Source organism: Pongo abelii, chromosome X (genome assembly GCF_028885655.2).
Source record: "Pongo abelii isolate AG06213 chromosome X, NHGRI_mPonAbe1-v2.0_pri, whole genome shotgun sequence".
In the NCBI taxonomy this organism is placed as follows: Eukaryota; Metazoa; Chordata; class Mammalia; order Primates; family Hominidae; genus Pongo; species Pongo abelii.
Window position 1 is genome coordinate 47,025,982 of NC_072008.2, and position 17,906 is coordinate 47,043,887.

General features: G+C 39.8%; 1 protein-coding gene across 7 annotated transcripts in view; it reads right to left on the reverse strand.

The window, feature by feature from the left end:
- Nucleotides 1-17,906, reverse strand: part of SLC9A7 (solute carrier family 9 member A7) — a 167,426-nt gene that overhangs the window by 69,733 nt on the left and 79,787 nt on the right. For all 7 annotated transcript variants that reach the window (XM_009234775.3, XM_009234778.3, XM_009234779.3 and 4 more), the window contains exons 2-3: nt 7,964-8,163; nt 5,301-5,378 (exon numbers count right to left, since the gene is read on the reverse strand). In XM_009234775.3, coding sequence (XP_009233050.1) covers nt 5,301-5,378; nt 7,964-8,163 — 278 coding nt within the window. The remainder of the gene's footprint in view (nt 1-5,300; nt 5,379-7,963; nt 8,164-17,906) is intronic.

Genomic DNA, 17,906 nt, shown 5'->3' on the forward strand with positions numbered 1-17,906 from the left:
CGTTCATATCTGCTGATGTGAGCTGAAACTTAACTGTGTTTTGAAAAGCTATACTACCTATTTGTGTATTATGTCTAGTACTTAAACGTATACTTCATAGTTCACAAAGTGTTTTCACATATATTAGCCCATCCAATTCTCACATTGATCTATCTGGAAGGTGTTATTTGGACCATCTTATACGAGAGAACCCAAGGCTCAAAGGCATGATGTAAGCTGTTTCAAGTCACACGTCTGCCAAACCAAGCCACAGACTGGAAAGCTGGTCTCCCGACCCCAAAGCATCGTGCTCTCACTGCGCAAGCTGCCCTGCTACCCAGCTCTTTGATTCCCATTTCTCTTTGGGAAAGAAAGGACAGGAGGTGTCCGGTAAAATCCTAGATCTTTCATCCTACCCTTATTTGGTTACAATACAGCCATGACTAGTTCAGAATCTCCCTTACTTTTCCTCCTCAATTATAAAATGACAAGAAGAGACAAAAGGAGATGATGGCATGCTCTGGCAAAGTCTTCAAAAATATAAGCCCAAGACAGGCCAGGATAAGAAGTTTTGCTTTGGTGAAAATCTACCTGATATCCCAATTTCTAGCTGTACCATTCTAAGCCTCACACTGCTACTCCTTGGGAAATCCTACCCCCTCCCATTCCTCACTGGCAAGTTTTAACATGTTATTGTATATGTGTGTGTGAGTGAGGGGGAGAGAGAGAGAGAGAGTGAATGTGTGTGTGTGTGTGTGTGTGTGTGTGTTTGGTGGGGGAGTCCACCAATAATGGCTTCTATGGGTGAATTATTTCCCTGTCAAGGCCCTCTAAGCAAACCATGAGTGGTAGCACAAAATCAAAGCTAATTCCAATGAGAACTTTTTTCAAGTCAGAAAGCCCAGGTCTGCATGATAGCTATATGATGTGCATAGGCCAGAGGGTCTGAATGTTATACCATCCGTTAAATGGTGAAGTATTTATTACACATTTCACTGACAACAGGTTTCATCAGAGATGGCAACCATATTAAGGAACAACTATTTAGGTGCTTTTATAGGGACAATTTAAAAAGGAAAGAGACTAAACTAATAGTTGATAACCTGAAAGACTAGCTGTGATATTATGATGTGTATGTATTGATTTTCATCTACAGTTCCTGGCTCATAAACTCCCATAGCTCTTGTTACAGTCTTTTGTTGTAATGTTGGGCACTTTAGGCCTCAGAAGCAGGTAGCAAAATATAGAATCCCTCTGACCTTCTCCTGCCCTCCTTTCATCTGCTCCTTTTTTGTCCCAAGGCAGGCCATAGAAACTAAAAATATACTCTAATTTTCTCCTGCCTTTTTGAAGTAGGTCATAAGACCCTCATTTCAGAAGGGATCCTGCCCCACACTGGGGAGGAAGTAATGCCACACAGAGAGGCCAAGAAGAATCTGAACACACAAGCCTTGCTGGGTTTCCCCACTCAGTCTATCAGCATTAGATCACACCCCTTTTGTCCAATCACTTTTCTACATGGTTGTCAATCATGCCTATGCAGTGAAACCTCTGTAAAAGGTTCAAAAGGATGGGGTTCCGAGAGCTTCCAAATAGCTGAATACATGGAGGTTCCTGGACGGTGGTGTCCCGGGAGGGCAAGGAAGCTCCGTGCCCCTTTCTCCACACCTTGCCTTCTCCACACATCTCTTCATCTGTATCCTTTGTAATATCTTTTATAATAAACTGGTAAATATGAGTGTTTCCCTGAGTTCTGTGAGCCACTATAGCAATGTAATGAAACTCAAAGAGGGGGTCATGGGAACCCCAACTTGAAGCCAGGCAGTCAGAAGTCCCAGACTTGTGACAGGTGTCTGAGGTGGGGCGGGGGGCAGTATTGCGGGACTGAGCCTTCCGTGGGATCTGGCAGTATCTCCAGGTAGATAGTGTCAGAACTGAACTGGAGGACACCCAGCTGGTGTCCGCTGCAGAATTCATTGCTTGTTTGCTGGTGGGGAGAAATCCCTCCCACATTTAATCACAGAAGTCTTCTGTGTTGTTACTGTAGTGTGAGAACAGAGAAAAACCAATTTGTGGGTTTTTTTTTTTTTTTCCCCACTCAGGCTAGCATTTCAAAAACAAATTGATTGGGAACTGGCAAAGCCTGTGAGTTGTTTTTCTTTTGAGAAAATGGTGCTGATAAAGGGAAGGTTCTGCAAAAACTAAAATGTCTTTCAACCATCAGAGTGGCTTTCACAACCCATGATTTGGTTTCATTTTAAAACAACTGTAAATGATTATACATTAAGATTAGTTATGTAAAGTATCAAATTACTCATCACCCATTTGATCTGAAGAAGAGTTCCCAAATTCTCCACTTAAGCAAAAAATAACATTATTTATACCCATAATAACCATCTCCTATCCACTACATGTCAATAGATGACATACAAATTCGGATGACCCTGGCAACCCCAGAGGAGTCAGGAAAACAATATGGTCTTTTTTGTACAGAAAACCTAAATCCAGAGGCAATAAGGCACAAAAGAACAACTCTGGGCCCTGGAGTCAGACAGAAAGGGTATCACCTTGACTCAGTCCCGCACTATCTACGTAACCTCATATGCATCATTAATCATTCTGAGCTGAGATTCATCATCAGTAAAACGCAGGACACTCTACATGTGAGTACACAAATGCACTGGGCTGGTGTGCAGAAACACACAGCCTCCGTTCCTCAAGCACCTATTATGGAGATGGAACTTATGTTCCATTCCTCTCTCCCTTCCCCTCCTGCCCTGAAGGTTATGCAGTAAGGAGGGGTCACTTGATCTCTGAAAGGGGAAGTGAGTTTGACCCTGACTTGTAGTCTTGACCCTGTTGTGCAAGATAGGAAATTGTTCTTGCTCCTCTAGCCTCCATGCTATGGGCAAAAGAGGTAGCTTTTGGCAGGCCCAACAATTTCTAGGATCTCTCCATTTCAGCCTCCTTAGGTGTAACTGTGACTGACCTGGTGGCTAAAGGGTACCTGTCCTCAATTCATGAGGTAGGTTGTAAGCAGCCCCATTACTAAAGGCTAAGTGACATACTCCAACATGCATTTACCAGGGACTTAGGATCATAAATCAATCATTTAATCACAAGTTAACTCCTTGTATCTGTTTATCAATGAGTTGGAAACCTGGAGGAGAAGCAGTGTGAACTAATCTTCAATCACCATCACCTTCTTACAGAGTTTCTGTGAAGATTAGAAAGGATGGATGTAAAAACAGAAATAAAGAATATCTGTTCCTAATACACAGCAAATGCTCTGTAAACTATATTTATGTTGGTTGGAAATTGTTTAAAAACCATCTGAAAAGTGCAGAGTGGCTTTGATAGAAAACCCAGCCTGATGGGCCGGCATCCTCTCATAAAATGAATTGGAAGTGTTTCCTCTTCTATTTTCTGAAAGAATTTGTATAAGATTGGTATTATTTCTTCCATAAATGCTTGATATAATTCACCAGTAAAGCCATATGGGTGTGTGGAAAGGTTTTTCATTATGAACTCAATTTCTTTAATATAGGTCTGTTCAAGCTTTCCATCTCTTCTCAGGTCAGTTTTGATAATTTATGTCTTTCAAGGAATTTGTCCATTTCACCCGGGTTGCCAGATTTATTTTTCTTTTTTTGAGTTGTTTTTCACGGCAAGATCTCATCATGATGTTGTCAAACTTATTGGCACAAAAATTGTTCATAGTATTCCCTTATTATCCTTTTAATATCTGAAGGGTCTGTAGTAAAGTCCCTTCTTTTATTCCTAATACAGGTAATTTGTTTCTTTCCTCCCTTTTTCTCAACTGACCTAGCTAGAGTTTATCAGTTTCAGAGGCATTCTCTAGATCCTAAGGATGTTGTTGAGTTTTATTGTCAGGCAAAATCTCTCTTCTCTAGACTCACTGAAAGGGTTTCCTTTAGTCCTCATTCAGAAAGAGAGCTGAAACACGTTTCACAGCTGTTACCTGCCTTTGGGGAGGCTTAATTTTCAGACAATATTACCACAATGGGAGAGGGAGGGAGCCACCCATAAATATTTGTAAAGATATTTGGCATTTGTTTTTATTTATTTATTTTTTAGAGACTGGGTCTTGCTCTGTGGCCCAGACTGGAGTACAGAGATACAATCAAGGCTCACTGTGGCCTCAAACTCCTAGGCCCAAGCTCCCCACCTCAGACTCCTCCAAGAGCAACTAGGACTACAGGCATGTACCACCATGCCCAGCTAATTTTTTTGCTTTTTGTAGAGGCAGGGTCTTGCTATGTTGCCCCGGCTGGTATTTAGTATTTTAAATAACTAGAAGCTCTGGCCCAACCTTGCTGTCTAGCACGATGACCCCCAGTAATAAGGATACTTAGGTTCTTTAAAACTTTTTATTTTGGAATAATTATAGATTCACATAAGTTGCAAAGATTAAGTACAGAGAGGTCTCATGTACCCTTCACCCAGTTTCCCCCAATGGTTACATCTTACATAACTATGGTACAATATCAAAACCAAGAAACTGGCATTATATGTATTATGTATGTACATAGTTCCCTATCATTTAATCAAATGTGTAGATTTGCATAACTACCACCACAATCAAAATACACAACTGTTCCATCACCCTGAAGATGTCCCTCATGCTACCCCTTTATGAGCACCCCCACCCCAATGCCCCCACCATCCCCATTCACTGGCAACCACTAATTTGTTTCCCATTCCTATAATTTTGTCATTTCTACAATGTTATATAAATGAAATCATAGAGTATATAACCTTTTGAGATTGGATTTTTTTCACTCAGCATAATGCCTTTGAGATTCATAAAGGTTGTTGGGTGTATCAATAGGTTCTTCTGTTTTATTGTTGAGTAGTACTCTACAATATGGATATACCATAGTTTGTTTAACCATTCACCTATTACAGAACATTTGGGTTGTTTCCAGTGTTTGTCTATTACAAGTTGGTATGAACAATCATGTGTAGGTTTTTACGTGAACATAAGTTTTCATTCCTCTGGGATAAATCCTTAGGAGTGAAATTGTGGGTCATACGGCAATTTCAACTTTAGTTTTATTAGAAACTGCCAACTTGTTTTCCAGAGTGGCTGTACCATTTTACCTTCCCACTGGCAATGTATGGGAGTTCCAGATTTTAAAACAGAAATGAATCATTGATGAGAAGTCAACTATAGTCTCTGAGTGGGTGCAGAACAAAGTAATAAGCAATCTGGGAGAAGAAAAATAACTAGAAAATTATGCAGGTAAATTAACACAGAGATTCACATGATTTCAGAAATACTGGCAAAAACCTCTTACCTTCTTTAAGCTGTATCCAGCATGAAAAATAATTGGAGGCAGAAGAATGTTGAAAAATACTTCTGGATCGAATGTTACCTGAAAGTTTAAAAAGAAAAAAAAGCCAATTTTTTATTTAACTCCAATTCATGCTATAATATCTGCTTAATATTTGAAGCCATTGACTACAGTTTGAATATTTAGAGCAAACAACATAAATGTGAAAAATCACGGACTTATCCCAGAGGAGAAGCTATGACTCCCCATGGACTGGCATGCTCTTCTCCCCATAACACTTTTGCGCTTATGATCTTGCTTGTGCTGTTTTAAAACATAAGACACAACAGTTTCATGCAATTTTGAGAACTCACAGAAAGCTTCTGGCCAGTGTTTTTCATAAAAACATCTTGGCCAGGCACAGTGGCTCAAGCCTGTAATCCTAGCACTTTGGGAGGCCGAGGCGGGTGGATTACAAGGTCAGGAGTTCGAGACCAGCCTGGCCAATATGGTGAAACCCCATCTCTACTAAAAATACAAAAATTAGCCAGGCATGGTGGCAGATGCCTGTAATCCCAGCTACTCGGGAGGCTGAGGCAGGAGAATCGCTTGAACCCGGGAGGTGGAGGTTGCAGTGGGCTGAGATCGCACCACTGCACTCCAGCCTGAGCAACAGAGCGAGACACCGTCTCAAAAAAAAAAAAAAAAATCTTGATTTTCATCACACGTTTATAAAGGCTCAACTGCAATAAAAGATGCCATCGTGATTCTTTATTAACTTCCTGGATCCTCTCACAGAATCCTTTATAGACAAAATTGTGCTGAATTTAAGTCTCTTTTGAGTGACCAGCCTTCTGTGACACTTGATGTAGCCTAAATCAAAGTCACCAGTGATGTTAGTGGCTTCCTGAACATCAGCATAAATTGGGCAACTTTAAAGGAACTGAAATTTCTTGTAGGTTTGATACAGGGAAACTAATCAAATTACTCTGAAACTGTTAGAGAGCAAAGTTTTATCACATCCAGAAAAAAATTAAGCATGCTATAAACATGCTAATCTTTTTAAAGAATTTGTTCATGCTGGTAGATTATTTGGCTTGTGTTTCAATTAATTATTTTTAAACCTTCATTCTAGTTATTAAATGTTAATTTTTTTGTTTAGAAACTGGAGGTGTTAATCAGCCTAATAAAAGTAGAGTCTTTCAAATGATGCTTTATTCTCTCTTCTTGTTAAAGATAAGAGTGTTCTGCAAAGCAGGGAATGTCAGAATGAGAAGGAGCCTTGGACAGTACCTACCCAATATGAGGACACTGGGCCCAAAGGAAGTGAAAATTGCTGGATGCCACCAAACCCAATAATGTACAAACTAGCACAAGGGTTTTCTGACACTCAGTCCAATGCTCTTCTTATCAACCAAGCTATGTCAACATGTCTCTTTTCCCTCAACTAGCAACAATCATCCTGGCCTTGTTTGTTCTCCCACCTTTGCTTTGTGCAGCAAAATTTTAAACAGAGGGGATTTAAATAAACAGGTTTCTAAAGATAAGAGAGCAAAAGTCAGCTTCATCTTCTATTATGACCTGAAAGATGGAAATGTGTTGGTATCATTTCCCTTTTCCCCCATCTTATCCAATATGAAGGGCTCAAGCTGCCATTTCCAAACAGCCATTAAGTGTGGTATTTACATTGGATTTCATTCTCAGTTGCGCTGAATTTCAGAATGTTTATGAAAACTCCATGCTTTCTTATGAAGAGTTGAGTGCAAAGAGTACTGCCATTAGGGACACAGAAAAGATGGTCATGTTTAATGCTCCAGGTGGAGAATAATTTTCCTTAAGGATTAGAGTAGGTTCCAAAAACAACAATAATTTAATTTCTGGAGCACAGGCTACACTCTGCCTTTCACTGTCAGCCTTCACATACCTTAGCCTTGTGCTGTATTAAAAGGGGCTCCCCACAACCTGGATCTCCCAAGACCGCTATACAGAAGGCTTCCTTCTGATAAACCCTGGTCTATAAGGTAATGGAGTATACATCAATTAATACAGATCTCTTGCTTATCCCGGAAATTACCCATGCAAGGAGGTGTATAATGCTTTTTCATGTGGACTATGTTGCTACCCCAACATTAAATGAAAATGCTTGGGCTCAAATTCTAAGACAACAAGATCTTCTTCTTCCCCTGAAGATTCATTAAGCCTCTGGCATCAATCACCGATAAGAGTAAGCACTCAAATATTTGTAGGATATAGCAAAAGAACCATGAAGAACTAAGAATTACCCTTCTGAATACTGAATAAATTAAGCTAAAAGTGAAATCAATCTTATTTTAAGAAAGTAGCAATATCATCCCTAAACCACAGGAAGGATAAGAGACATAGCAAAGAGGAGATGGTGGCTGGATAAATGAGCTGAGTGGGGACGTACAAGCCCATTGCACAATCAGTGGCCCATTTCAGCTACAGATGCTAACAGACCCACAAAGGTCACCAGCTGAAAGGCTCAAGTTAAAGATCTGGTTCTTCCTTCTCCTCATCATGGACCAAAAAGCTTTGTAACAAAACAGAGAGCCAGGAATGTTACCGATAATCCAGGAGTTTGGAAGGATTTCTCTCCACAAGGTCAAGACAAGTCAGGGAATCAACAACCATGTTAGGACAATGATGGCTGAGTGTTCCCAGCTCACCTTCCGTAGCATATCATTCTGCTCTACGCTGTTGATCTTGCCAGGGCTGATTTCTCCTTTCAGAGTGTATTCGAAGAACTTTCCGCTGACATTCACTAATAAGGTACTGAAGGCCCTGTCTTCCTGAGTGCAGCTGAGTGATTTGTCACGGCCACTGGTAGCAGGGGTACCATATCTCAGGATCACCCCAACGATGAGCCCTGAAAGAGTGGAAAAAAACTCATCAGGCCTGAGGAAGGATAGAGAAAGTGTGGAAATAATGGCATAGTTGACTTTCAACAACTAAGAAATGCAGCAGTAATCTTAGAAACTGGGCATGGGGTATGTATTTTAGGAGAAACTGCATGGGCCTTCAGGATCGAAAGGGTAAAACATCCATCTATTCTGGTCCGATTTAAGTTGCTCGGCCACCAGAAGGACAAGGTGGGACAGTACCTTCGGTGGTATTATGACACTGTGAGCACTTTTTTGTTTTTTGAGTGGAGTCTCGCTCTCTCACCCAGGCTGGAGTGCAGTGGCATGATCTGGGCTCACTGTAACCTCTGCTTCCCAGGTTCAAGCAATTCTCCTGCCTCAGCCTCCCAAGTAGCTGAGACTACAGGCACCCACTACTACACCCGGCTAATTATTATTTTTTTTTTTTCTGTATTTTTAGTAGATACGAGGTTTCACTATGTTGGCCAGGCTGGTCTCGAACTCCTGACCTCAAGTGATCTGCTGGCTTCAGCTTCCCAAAGTGCTGGGATTACAGGTGTGAGCCACCACACCCAGCCAGCCCTGTGACCACTTTTAACACCTGAGCATGTCTCATTTCTCAGGCTTCTAGTGGAGGAAGATGGGATGACAAGCAGTAAAGATTTTTCTGGCCAGGACAGCACAAAGCAGAACTGCTGAGCTCTTTCATTTCACTCAGCAGCATCCCTCAAGCCAGTCCTGCTGCCATGTGCCAGCAAGGACCAGGCCACTGGAATTTCTAGTTGCTATAAATGTAACTTGCTTTGCCACGCATCAGAAGAAATGGGAGAAAAAAGAAATTCTTTTGCTTAGGTCATTTGAAGCACTGGTATCATGGAGAAGGTAATTACACCCCTTGGGAAGTGAAACACTGCAGTGTACATTTGAGGAGTCAGGATTCAGGGGCTGGAGAGCTGGCTTCTTGGGGCTGTAGCTATGAGATGGCTACAATCACCAGCTACAAGTATGTAAGTCTCATACCCTTCTTAGTAGGGCTCTCTCATTAGGGAAAAATAAAAACAGCAAGATCATGTATAAGCATTCAATTCTGTGAATAAGGAAGGAGTGTGGCTCCCTGGACCTGAACACGAGTCAGACGTGCCCAAGTAAAAGTGAGTGAAAGATAAAAAATAAAAAAAAAAAACAGCCATAAATGACTATCAGACACTTTCTATAATTCTCTAGAAGGAAAATTTCAGACTTCTCTCTAAATTCAGTTATTTGCTGGCAATACTAAAAGACAGAATGATATATTTGCTTCCTGATCTCATTTTGCCATTAATGGAGAAAGCTGCATGAGAAAAAGAATGATGTTTACTGTCTTCCATGTGTAATGTTCTATAATGTCTCTTATCACCAAGATATATAAGAACTCACAAGACATTGTTGAATAGCAAATAAAATATAAAATCTAGAAAAATATTGTTCTTTAAGCCAAAATCTGCATCTGTGTTGCATTATTATAATTATTATAGACCCATATTAACAGATACTTGCAGTTTATTGACTTGTAATAAAACTTGATTTTTTTTACAACTTAAAAATGAGTTTCTTAATAATCTCAATCTGACCAGATATGCAACAATTTGAAAACCTTTAAAGGCATATAAGAAAAACCAGACCTTTTATTTTATTTTATTTTGTTTTTTGAGACAGAGTCCCACTTTGTCACCCAGGCTGGAGTGCAGTGGTGCAATCTCGGCTCGCTGCAACCTCCGCCTCCCAGGTTCAAGCAATTCTCGTGCCTCAGCCTCCCGAGTAGCTGGGACTACAGGCATGCACTATCACACCCGGCTAATTTTTGTATTTTTAGTAGAGATGGGGTTTCACCATGCTGGCTAGTCTGGTCTCGAAGTATTGACCTCTGGTGATCCACCCACCTCGGCCTCCCAAAATGCTGGGATTACAGGCGTGAGCCACCATGCCTGGCCCCAGACCTTTTAAAAAACATATTTTAAAAAACATATTTATCATTACCAAAAAGAGATGTCTGTAGGGAAAAGTAATGAAAGCGCCATAACTCAGATAGTGCTAGTTGTCTGGTAAATGGGCCAAAAGCAGTCACTTAAGGTCTTCAGAGCCAATCTTTTGTTCAGGTCTTATTGCTGGAATTTATATTCATTTCTTCCTGTAGGATGACAAACCAGATGACACTAGAGATGGTCAGCTGGCATTTACTCTGTCCTGCTCTGCTCAGCCTTGGCAACGGACTTCCTAGCTGTCAGTCTCTTTGCCATCTTGTGGTTCAGGGTTTTCTGGGTGTCTGTGCTGGTAACTGAAGTTGGGGGGTGCCTACACTGACATGGCTGCTGGCCTTGAGTCTTCATTACTGTTCTAGGTGAGGAGGGGCCCTGGAGATTCGTGGTCTGTAACCCCAATACGTAATCTGTCTCACTGACCTACCTCTTCTCCTTCACCCTGGTTGTCAGCACCCTCCATCACTTGCCTCTGCACAGGAGGATTAGAACACTCTGGTCAAGAATCATAGGGTCTCTGCAAGGGAGGAGGCATCTTCTGTGTGCTGTAAGCCCTGACGTTGAAGGGAACTCTCCAATCCTTCTTTTCCCCACTCTCATTGTTCGGTAATTGTGCTGGTGACCGTGTGGAAGACCCCCACGATGCAGATAACATCTATAATGGCTTCAGTCTACTGCATCTGTACTGCCTGGCACTGGAACTCCACCAGGGCCTGCAATCTTTGCTGCCTGTGTACCCTTTTCTCCTTCAACATCGAACTCCACAGCTTCTCCATCCCCTGTACTGCCAGGGTGTTTCCTGGGGGTTATTCTTCTTTATGACAATCTGGCATACAAATACATCTCACCCAGTGTCATTCCTGTGGATGAAACCATATATATTTCTTACACTGAACCATCTTACTGTTCCCAAACTTTCACTGGGATAACCTTCTTGTCCTGTTTGCAGGCTGCCACTCCCTCTGCCTCTGCCTATGGTGTCATGCCAAGTGTCTCAGCCTCACTGCTCATGTTTGTGGTCACAGTAATGGTGACTGGGGCCAGCTGTGGCAGCAGTGGCCCCTTTGCAGGTGTGATGGTAATGAGATTGGTGGCAGTGGAGCTGTTCAGGACTCCGGGGGGCTCTCTCTCCACTCTAGATGGAACTCTGTGATGCTTTTTAGTCTTATTTCACTCCCTGGCTAGACAGTTATTTTCTGACGATGTTTTACATGGCAAAGACGACTCTAGCCCTTCAACACTCATCATAATACAGGATGATCTGCAGCATCTGGAGGCAGCTACTTGGAACATGATTTAACTTAAATGTCATCAGGAAGCCAAAATAAGTCATTTACAGACTATCTTTCTCCTAAAAATCAGAACCTGCTTCATGTAACTCATTGTTTCTTGACTTTTCTAACCTCATTATTAGCAGAGCTAATGGAAAGACTGAAGCATACTAACAAAGGTCCTCATGAATACTACTCTAACAAAAGAGAGGGTTTATATTTGTAGACAAATTCCTCAATTACAGGAAACATTCTTCAACTCTCTTCCAGTAATCATCACTATCATATTTACAATCATCACCAGATGACGAATATTGCTTTTTAAAGTTGTAAAACCTTTTCTTCTCTACCCTGGGCCCAATGCGCTCATATTGAAGATGGAAGGGAGACAGCTAAGGTGGTGATGCTGCCCCCTTGTGGTTAAAATATGGCAACACAAAACACCACAGCAGAGATGTAAGGTTAACACCATCCTGACAGTTTTGACCAAAAATATACCAAGCCACAGGGTACACCACTAACTCAAGGTAGAGTTTGGGTACCTCCCCAGACATTTTAGATTCATATTTATTACCACTATATTCCATGTCATGATATTAAGTTCATATTTGGCGTTTTCCAGTTGAAGAAAGAATAGGATATTAGAACTGCAGGAAGGTAATTAGGTGAGAAAATGATAGACTTGGAGAAAACATGAACAGCATATTTTCATCTGCTGGATCTCGGAGACATCCTGACAGGGAACTGTGAAGTGGTCATAGCTACAAGGAATTAAAACATGCACTAGATTTTTTTTTTTGAAAGCTTCAGAAAGTTCAGTATTCATAAAAAATGATGGAGAGCAACAGAGGCACTAATGATTTGACCAGATTAACAGCCTAGTGTTCTAGATCACAAAGAGAAATAACCTACTACGTGTTTGGGCCAGGGAAAATAGCACATAAAATGTCAGCTGATAAAGAGACAATCACTGATTTCATAGGTACATTACTAATGAAAGAATTGTTTTGAACTTTTACAGAAAGGAAATATGGATGAAATTCCTTTGACATTTGATGTGGCTTAAAACAAGATGGTAAACTCCAAAGGGGCAAAAATTTGAGACTGTTTCAACTTGTGGATATGAAAAAAATTCACTTCACAACTGTACTTGCATATATATAGTTTATGTATGTGCTTATCCAAAACTTGGTAGTATAATGAAGGAATATAATCGTGAGAGCAATGTGTGGTTTAAAAATCCCACGGGTTCATTAAAGAAACCAGCTCCCATTGGTCTGGTGCCAGTTTTCCTTTTGTGGCTGAGGCTGTTGGGAGGAGAGCTGAACAAGTGGACATGGTGAGGTTTAATTCTAGACAGCCATCCATCAGCTACAATATTTAAATGTCTATGTTAATAAGCCTTTGTTACGGAGGAGAGCAGGTACGTGGGTGCACTGTTCTTTAGTGAGACCTCATTTTTTCTTATGTAAGGTACTGAGGGTAGATGATCACCTGATCAGTGTGGCCACCACTGTGGAGTTTCTTACAGCACAGTAGGGGTTGTTATGAGTTTTAAAGCTTCATCTGAAATTCCATGAAAAGAAAGTATCTCATTTTGCATCCAGTTACACAGTGTTTGAAGATGGTGATAACTATTTCTAATTCAATGAATAAAGAGAATCCAATGGATTCCAGCAGTTGACAATGACTTTTCAGGTTTGGGGGTCATTTACATGACTTGGATTTTGAGAATGAATATTACAGCCCTTTCAATACCTTGTTCTACTTGTTCTGCTACTTATGCAGCTGTGTTATTCGTTGATATATCAGTTTCAAGGAGAATTCATTCAAAATATTTTTGTTCCTTGTTTTGAATATGTGGTGAACCTAAAAAGCAATTTTATTAAGGTACAATTTACATACCATAAGATTTACTCATTTTAGAGTATACTATTCAATGATTTTTAGTATATTCACAGAGTTGCATAATCATCACTGCAATCTGATTTTGAAACATTTCCATCTGCAGTCACTTCCCGCTTCCTACTCCAATTCCCAGGCAACTACTAATCTACCTTCTGTACTACAGATTTGCCATTTCTGGACTTTATTTAATATAAATGGTGTCATACAATATGTAGCCTCTTGTGTCTGGCTTCTTTCACTTAGTGTGTTTTCAAGGTTTATCTGTGTTGGAGGCATGTATCAGTACTTCATTCCTTTTTATTGCCAAATAGTATTCCACTGTACCGGTGTATATTTTATTTGTCCATTAACTAATCAATAAATATTTGAGTTGTTTCCCTTTTTTGTTAATGTGAATAACACTGCTATGAACATTTGCATACAAGTCTATGGACATGTTTTCATTTCCCTAGAGTAGATACCTAGGAGTGGAACTGCTGTGTCATATGATAAATCTATGTTTAATATTTTAGAAACTGCCAAACTACATTGGGAAAATGCATTGTTTTACATTCTCGCCAGCAACATATGAGAGTTATAGTTTGTTGGCCGGGCGCAGTGGCTCACACCTGTAATCCCAGCACTTTGGGAGGCCGAGGCAGGCAGATCACCTGAGATCAGGAGTTCGAGACCAGCCTGACCAACATGGAGAAACCCCATCTCTACTAAAAATACAAAATTAGCCGGACGTTGTGGCACATGCCTGTAATCCCAGCTACTCAGGAGGCTGAGGCAGGAGAATCGCTTGAACCTGGGAGGTGGAGGTTGCAGTGAGCCAAGATCATGCCATTGCACTCCAGCCTGGGCAACAAGAGCGAAACTCCGCCTCAAAAAAAAAAAAAAAAAAAAAAAAGAGTTATAGTTTTTTTACGGGCACAGCAGCACTTGTTATTGTCTTATGATCATACCCGTTTTAGAGAATGTTCAGAGATATCTCATTGTAGTTTTAATGTGCATTTCCCTAATGCCTAAAGATGCTGAGCATCTTTTTATGTGCTTATAGGCCATTGTATACCTTCTTTGGTGAAATGTCTCGTCATTCAAATCTTTTGCCATATTTTAAATCAGGTTCTCTTATTGAATGGTAAAAAAAAAAAAAAAAAACCCAAACTTTTTGTTTTCTGGATAGAAGTCCCTTATTGAAAATACAATTTGAAAATATTTTCTCCAAATCTATGACCTATTTTTTTCCTTTCTTTTTTAAAATTTCTCTGATGTTGTCTTAAAACTTTTTTTGCTTTATTGTTATATAATGAATTATTTTTTCTTTTGGTGTACAGTTCTATAAATTTTAACACACATATAGATTCATGTAAGCACCACTGCAACAAGGATACCAAATAGTTCTACCACTCCCCCAAAACTCTCTTGTACTATCTCTTCACACTGATACCTTCATCCTACATATTAACCCCAGCAACCACTGTTTTTTGTTTTGTTTTGTTTTTTCCATGACTAGAGTTTTGTCTTTGCAAGGTTAAATACATGGAACCATGCAGTATGTAACCTTTTGAGACTGGCTTCTCTAACTCAGCATAACACCTTTGAGGTTCATCCAAGTATTGTGTGAATTAACACTTCATCCCATTTTACTGCTAAGTTGTATTCCATTGTATAAACACTCACCTACTGAGGGATATCTGGCTTGTTTCCGGTTTTTGGCTGGCACAAATAAAGCTGCCATGAACACCCATGAGCAAGTTTTTATATGAACATGTTTTCATTTCTCTAAGGTAAATACCCAGAGTGGGACTGCTCAGTCATATGTGCAGCATATCTTTAACTTTGTGAGAAACTGCAAGCCATTTCCCAAAGTAATTATGCCTTTTTTTTTCAGTTCTTTTTTTTGTTGTTGTTTAAGTTCTGGGATACATATGCACAACGTGCAGGTTTGTTACATAGGTATACATGTGCCATGGTGGCTTGCTGCACCCATCAACCCATCATCTAGGTGTTAAGCCCCGCATGCATTAGATATTTGTCTTAATGCTCTCCCTCCCCTTTCCCCCTACCCCCTGACAGGCCCTGGTGTGTGATGCTCCCCTCCTTGTGTCCATGTGTTCTTATTGTTCAACTCCCACTTACGAATGAGAACATGCGGTGTTTGGTTTTCTGTTCCTGTGTTAGTCTGCTGAGAATGATGGCTTTCAGCTTCATCCATGTCCTTGCAAAGGATATGAACTCATTCTTTTTTATAGCTGCATAGTATTCCATTGTATATATGTGCCACATTTTTTTTATCCATTCTATCAAAGAAATACCATTTGACCCAGCAATCCCATTACTGGGTATATATCCAAAGGATTATAAATCATTCTACCATAAGGACACATGCACACGTATGTTTACTGCAGCACTATTTACAATAGCAAAGACTTGGAACCAACCTAAATGCCCAACTATACCATTTTTTAACCACTGTCCCCTACAGCATCATACGAGGGTTCTAGTTGCTCCACATCCTCACCAACATTTGGTATTGCCAATATCTCTCATTTTAGCCATTCTATTGTAATAGGTGTGTAGTGGTATTTCACCATACTTTAAATTTGCATTTCTTTTTGTGTACTTATTGGCCATCCTAATGTCCTCTTCAGAGAAATGTTTCTTCAAGTTATTTGCCCATTTTAAAAACTGGGTTGTTTTCTTATGGTTACATTTTAGGTTCCTTATATATTCTAGATACAAGTCCCTTGTCAGATATATGATTTCCAAATATTTTCCACCAGACTGTAGCTTGTCTTTTCAGCCTCTTGACATTGTCTTTGGCAGAGCAAAATTTTTTTACTCTGATAGATTAAATCTAATTTATCAATTTTATTTTATTGCTTGTGGCTCTGGTATCATATCTAAAAAACACTTGTCTAATCCAAAGTTATGAATATTTCTTGTTTTTAAGTGTTTTATAGCCTTGATGCTTACATTTAGATCTCTGATACAACCTGAGTTAATTTTGTGTGTATGGTGTCAGGTTAAGGTCCAAATTCATCCTTTTGCATATGGATATCTAATTGCTCCAGCACCATTTGTTAAAAATACGGTCTTTTCTCCAGTGAATTCTCTTGGTACCTTTGTTGAAAATCAACTGACCATAAACACAATGGTTTATTTCTGGAGCTGGTGGGAGAAATGGGAGCTGGTGGTCACTGCAGTCTATTCCACCTGCCTGTGATAAATCATCCAGAACATGGATCTGGCAGGGATGTGAGCAATCTTAAATGCCATAGACAACTACTATTCTTACCAAGATTCAGTAGATTTTCTTTAATAAATGTTCCTCAATTTAACTGACCTTTCGTCAATTTCCAGAGACTAAATAGTTATTTTTGACAACTTTGTCCAATTTTATTGCTGTGTTTTGGGAAGAAGATTCATTGAGCTCTCACACAGCCATTCCAGAAGTCTTCTCATGAGCATGAATAACAGAATTCCTACATGCTTGTTATCTTGCCATGTTTTATAAATGTATAAGAAGCAAAAATTTACTGAAAATGTTTGCTTTTGTATATTGTAGCAAATTAATTCTAAGGCATTATTTGTTGCTATTTACCAACTTTGTCTGGTAGTAATGAGGCAGCATAATGGAGAGGAATTTGGTAGATTCAGTGACAGAAGACCTGGGTAGGTAACTTCACTTTCCACCTAGCTACAATCCAGCACAAAGTACCTCTCTGCTGCTCATTTCTAAAATTGGGCTGTTGTAAGAATGTAGTGAGAACATGCATATGTCAAAACCCTTTATAAACTGTCAAAAGCTGTACAAATGCTGCTTTTTATGAGCCCTTTAGAATTAGTTATTTTCCTCTGCATCATCTCTTGCTATAAAAGTAGTGCATATTGGGGATGGAGGTTAGGAAGACAAGTGATACGTGGGCTGGAGCAAAATAGAAAAAATATCTCTAGAAAAGTAGCTACATAACTCCCTGTTTTTGAAGTTGTCCTGTCCAGCAAAGGCACAGGACACCATAACTTCCTTATTTGTCCCTCTAGCAGCTTCACAGGTGCCTGTAAAATGAGCACTTCTACAGCAATTTTACAGTTATATAGGGTTTTGACCAGAGGAAAATTTCAAGGGTAGGCATAATTGTCCTTGGATAAATGCTGATTTATTTAGAAGATTCTCCCAGGGATTTAGCAAAACACATAATGATAGTAATAAAACAGTACCATCATATATTTATCATCATCAATCTTTGTGGCACTGTAGACTGGTAAACAGGCCAAAAAGTAAGCAACCTTACTCTATCAGTTTTCTTTTAATAAGAATTAAAAGACTGCAAGGAAGACAGGTTTCATGGAGCTAGCAACCTTACTATTAAAAATTCCCATTAAAATGGGAAATAAGTATCTGCCATATAATGGGCTAAACCTGAAGTGTGAGACACAAGCCACTGATTTTATTGCTCAATTTCTCTAATGCATTCAGGTCACTTAAAATGAGATGACCTGCATGGCATCATTAGGAAGATTTTTTTCAGAATTGCTTGAGATTCAGCATTGGCACTGAACCATCCG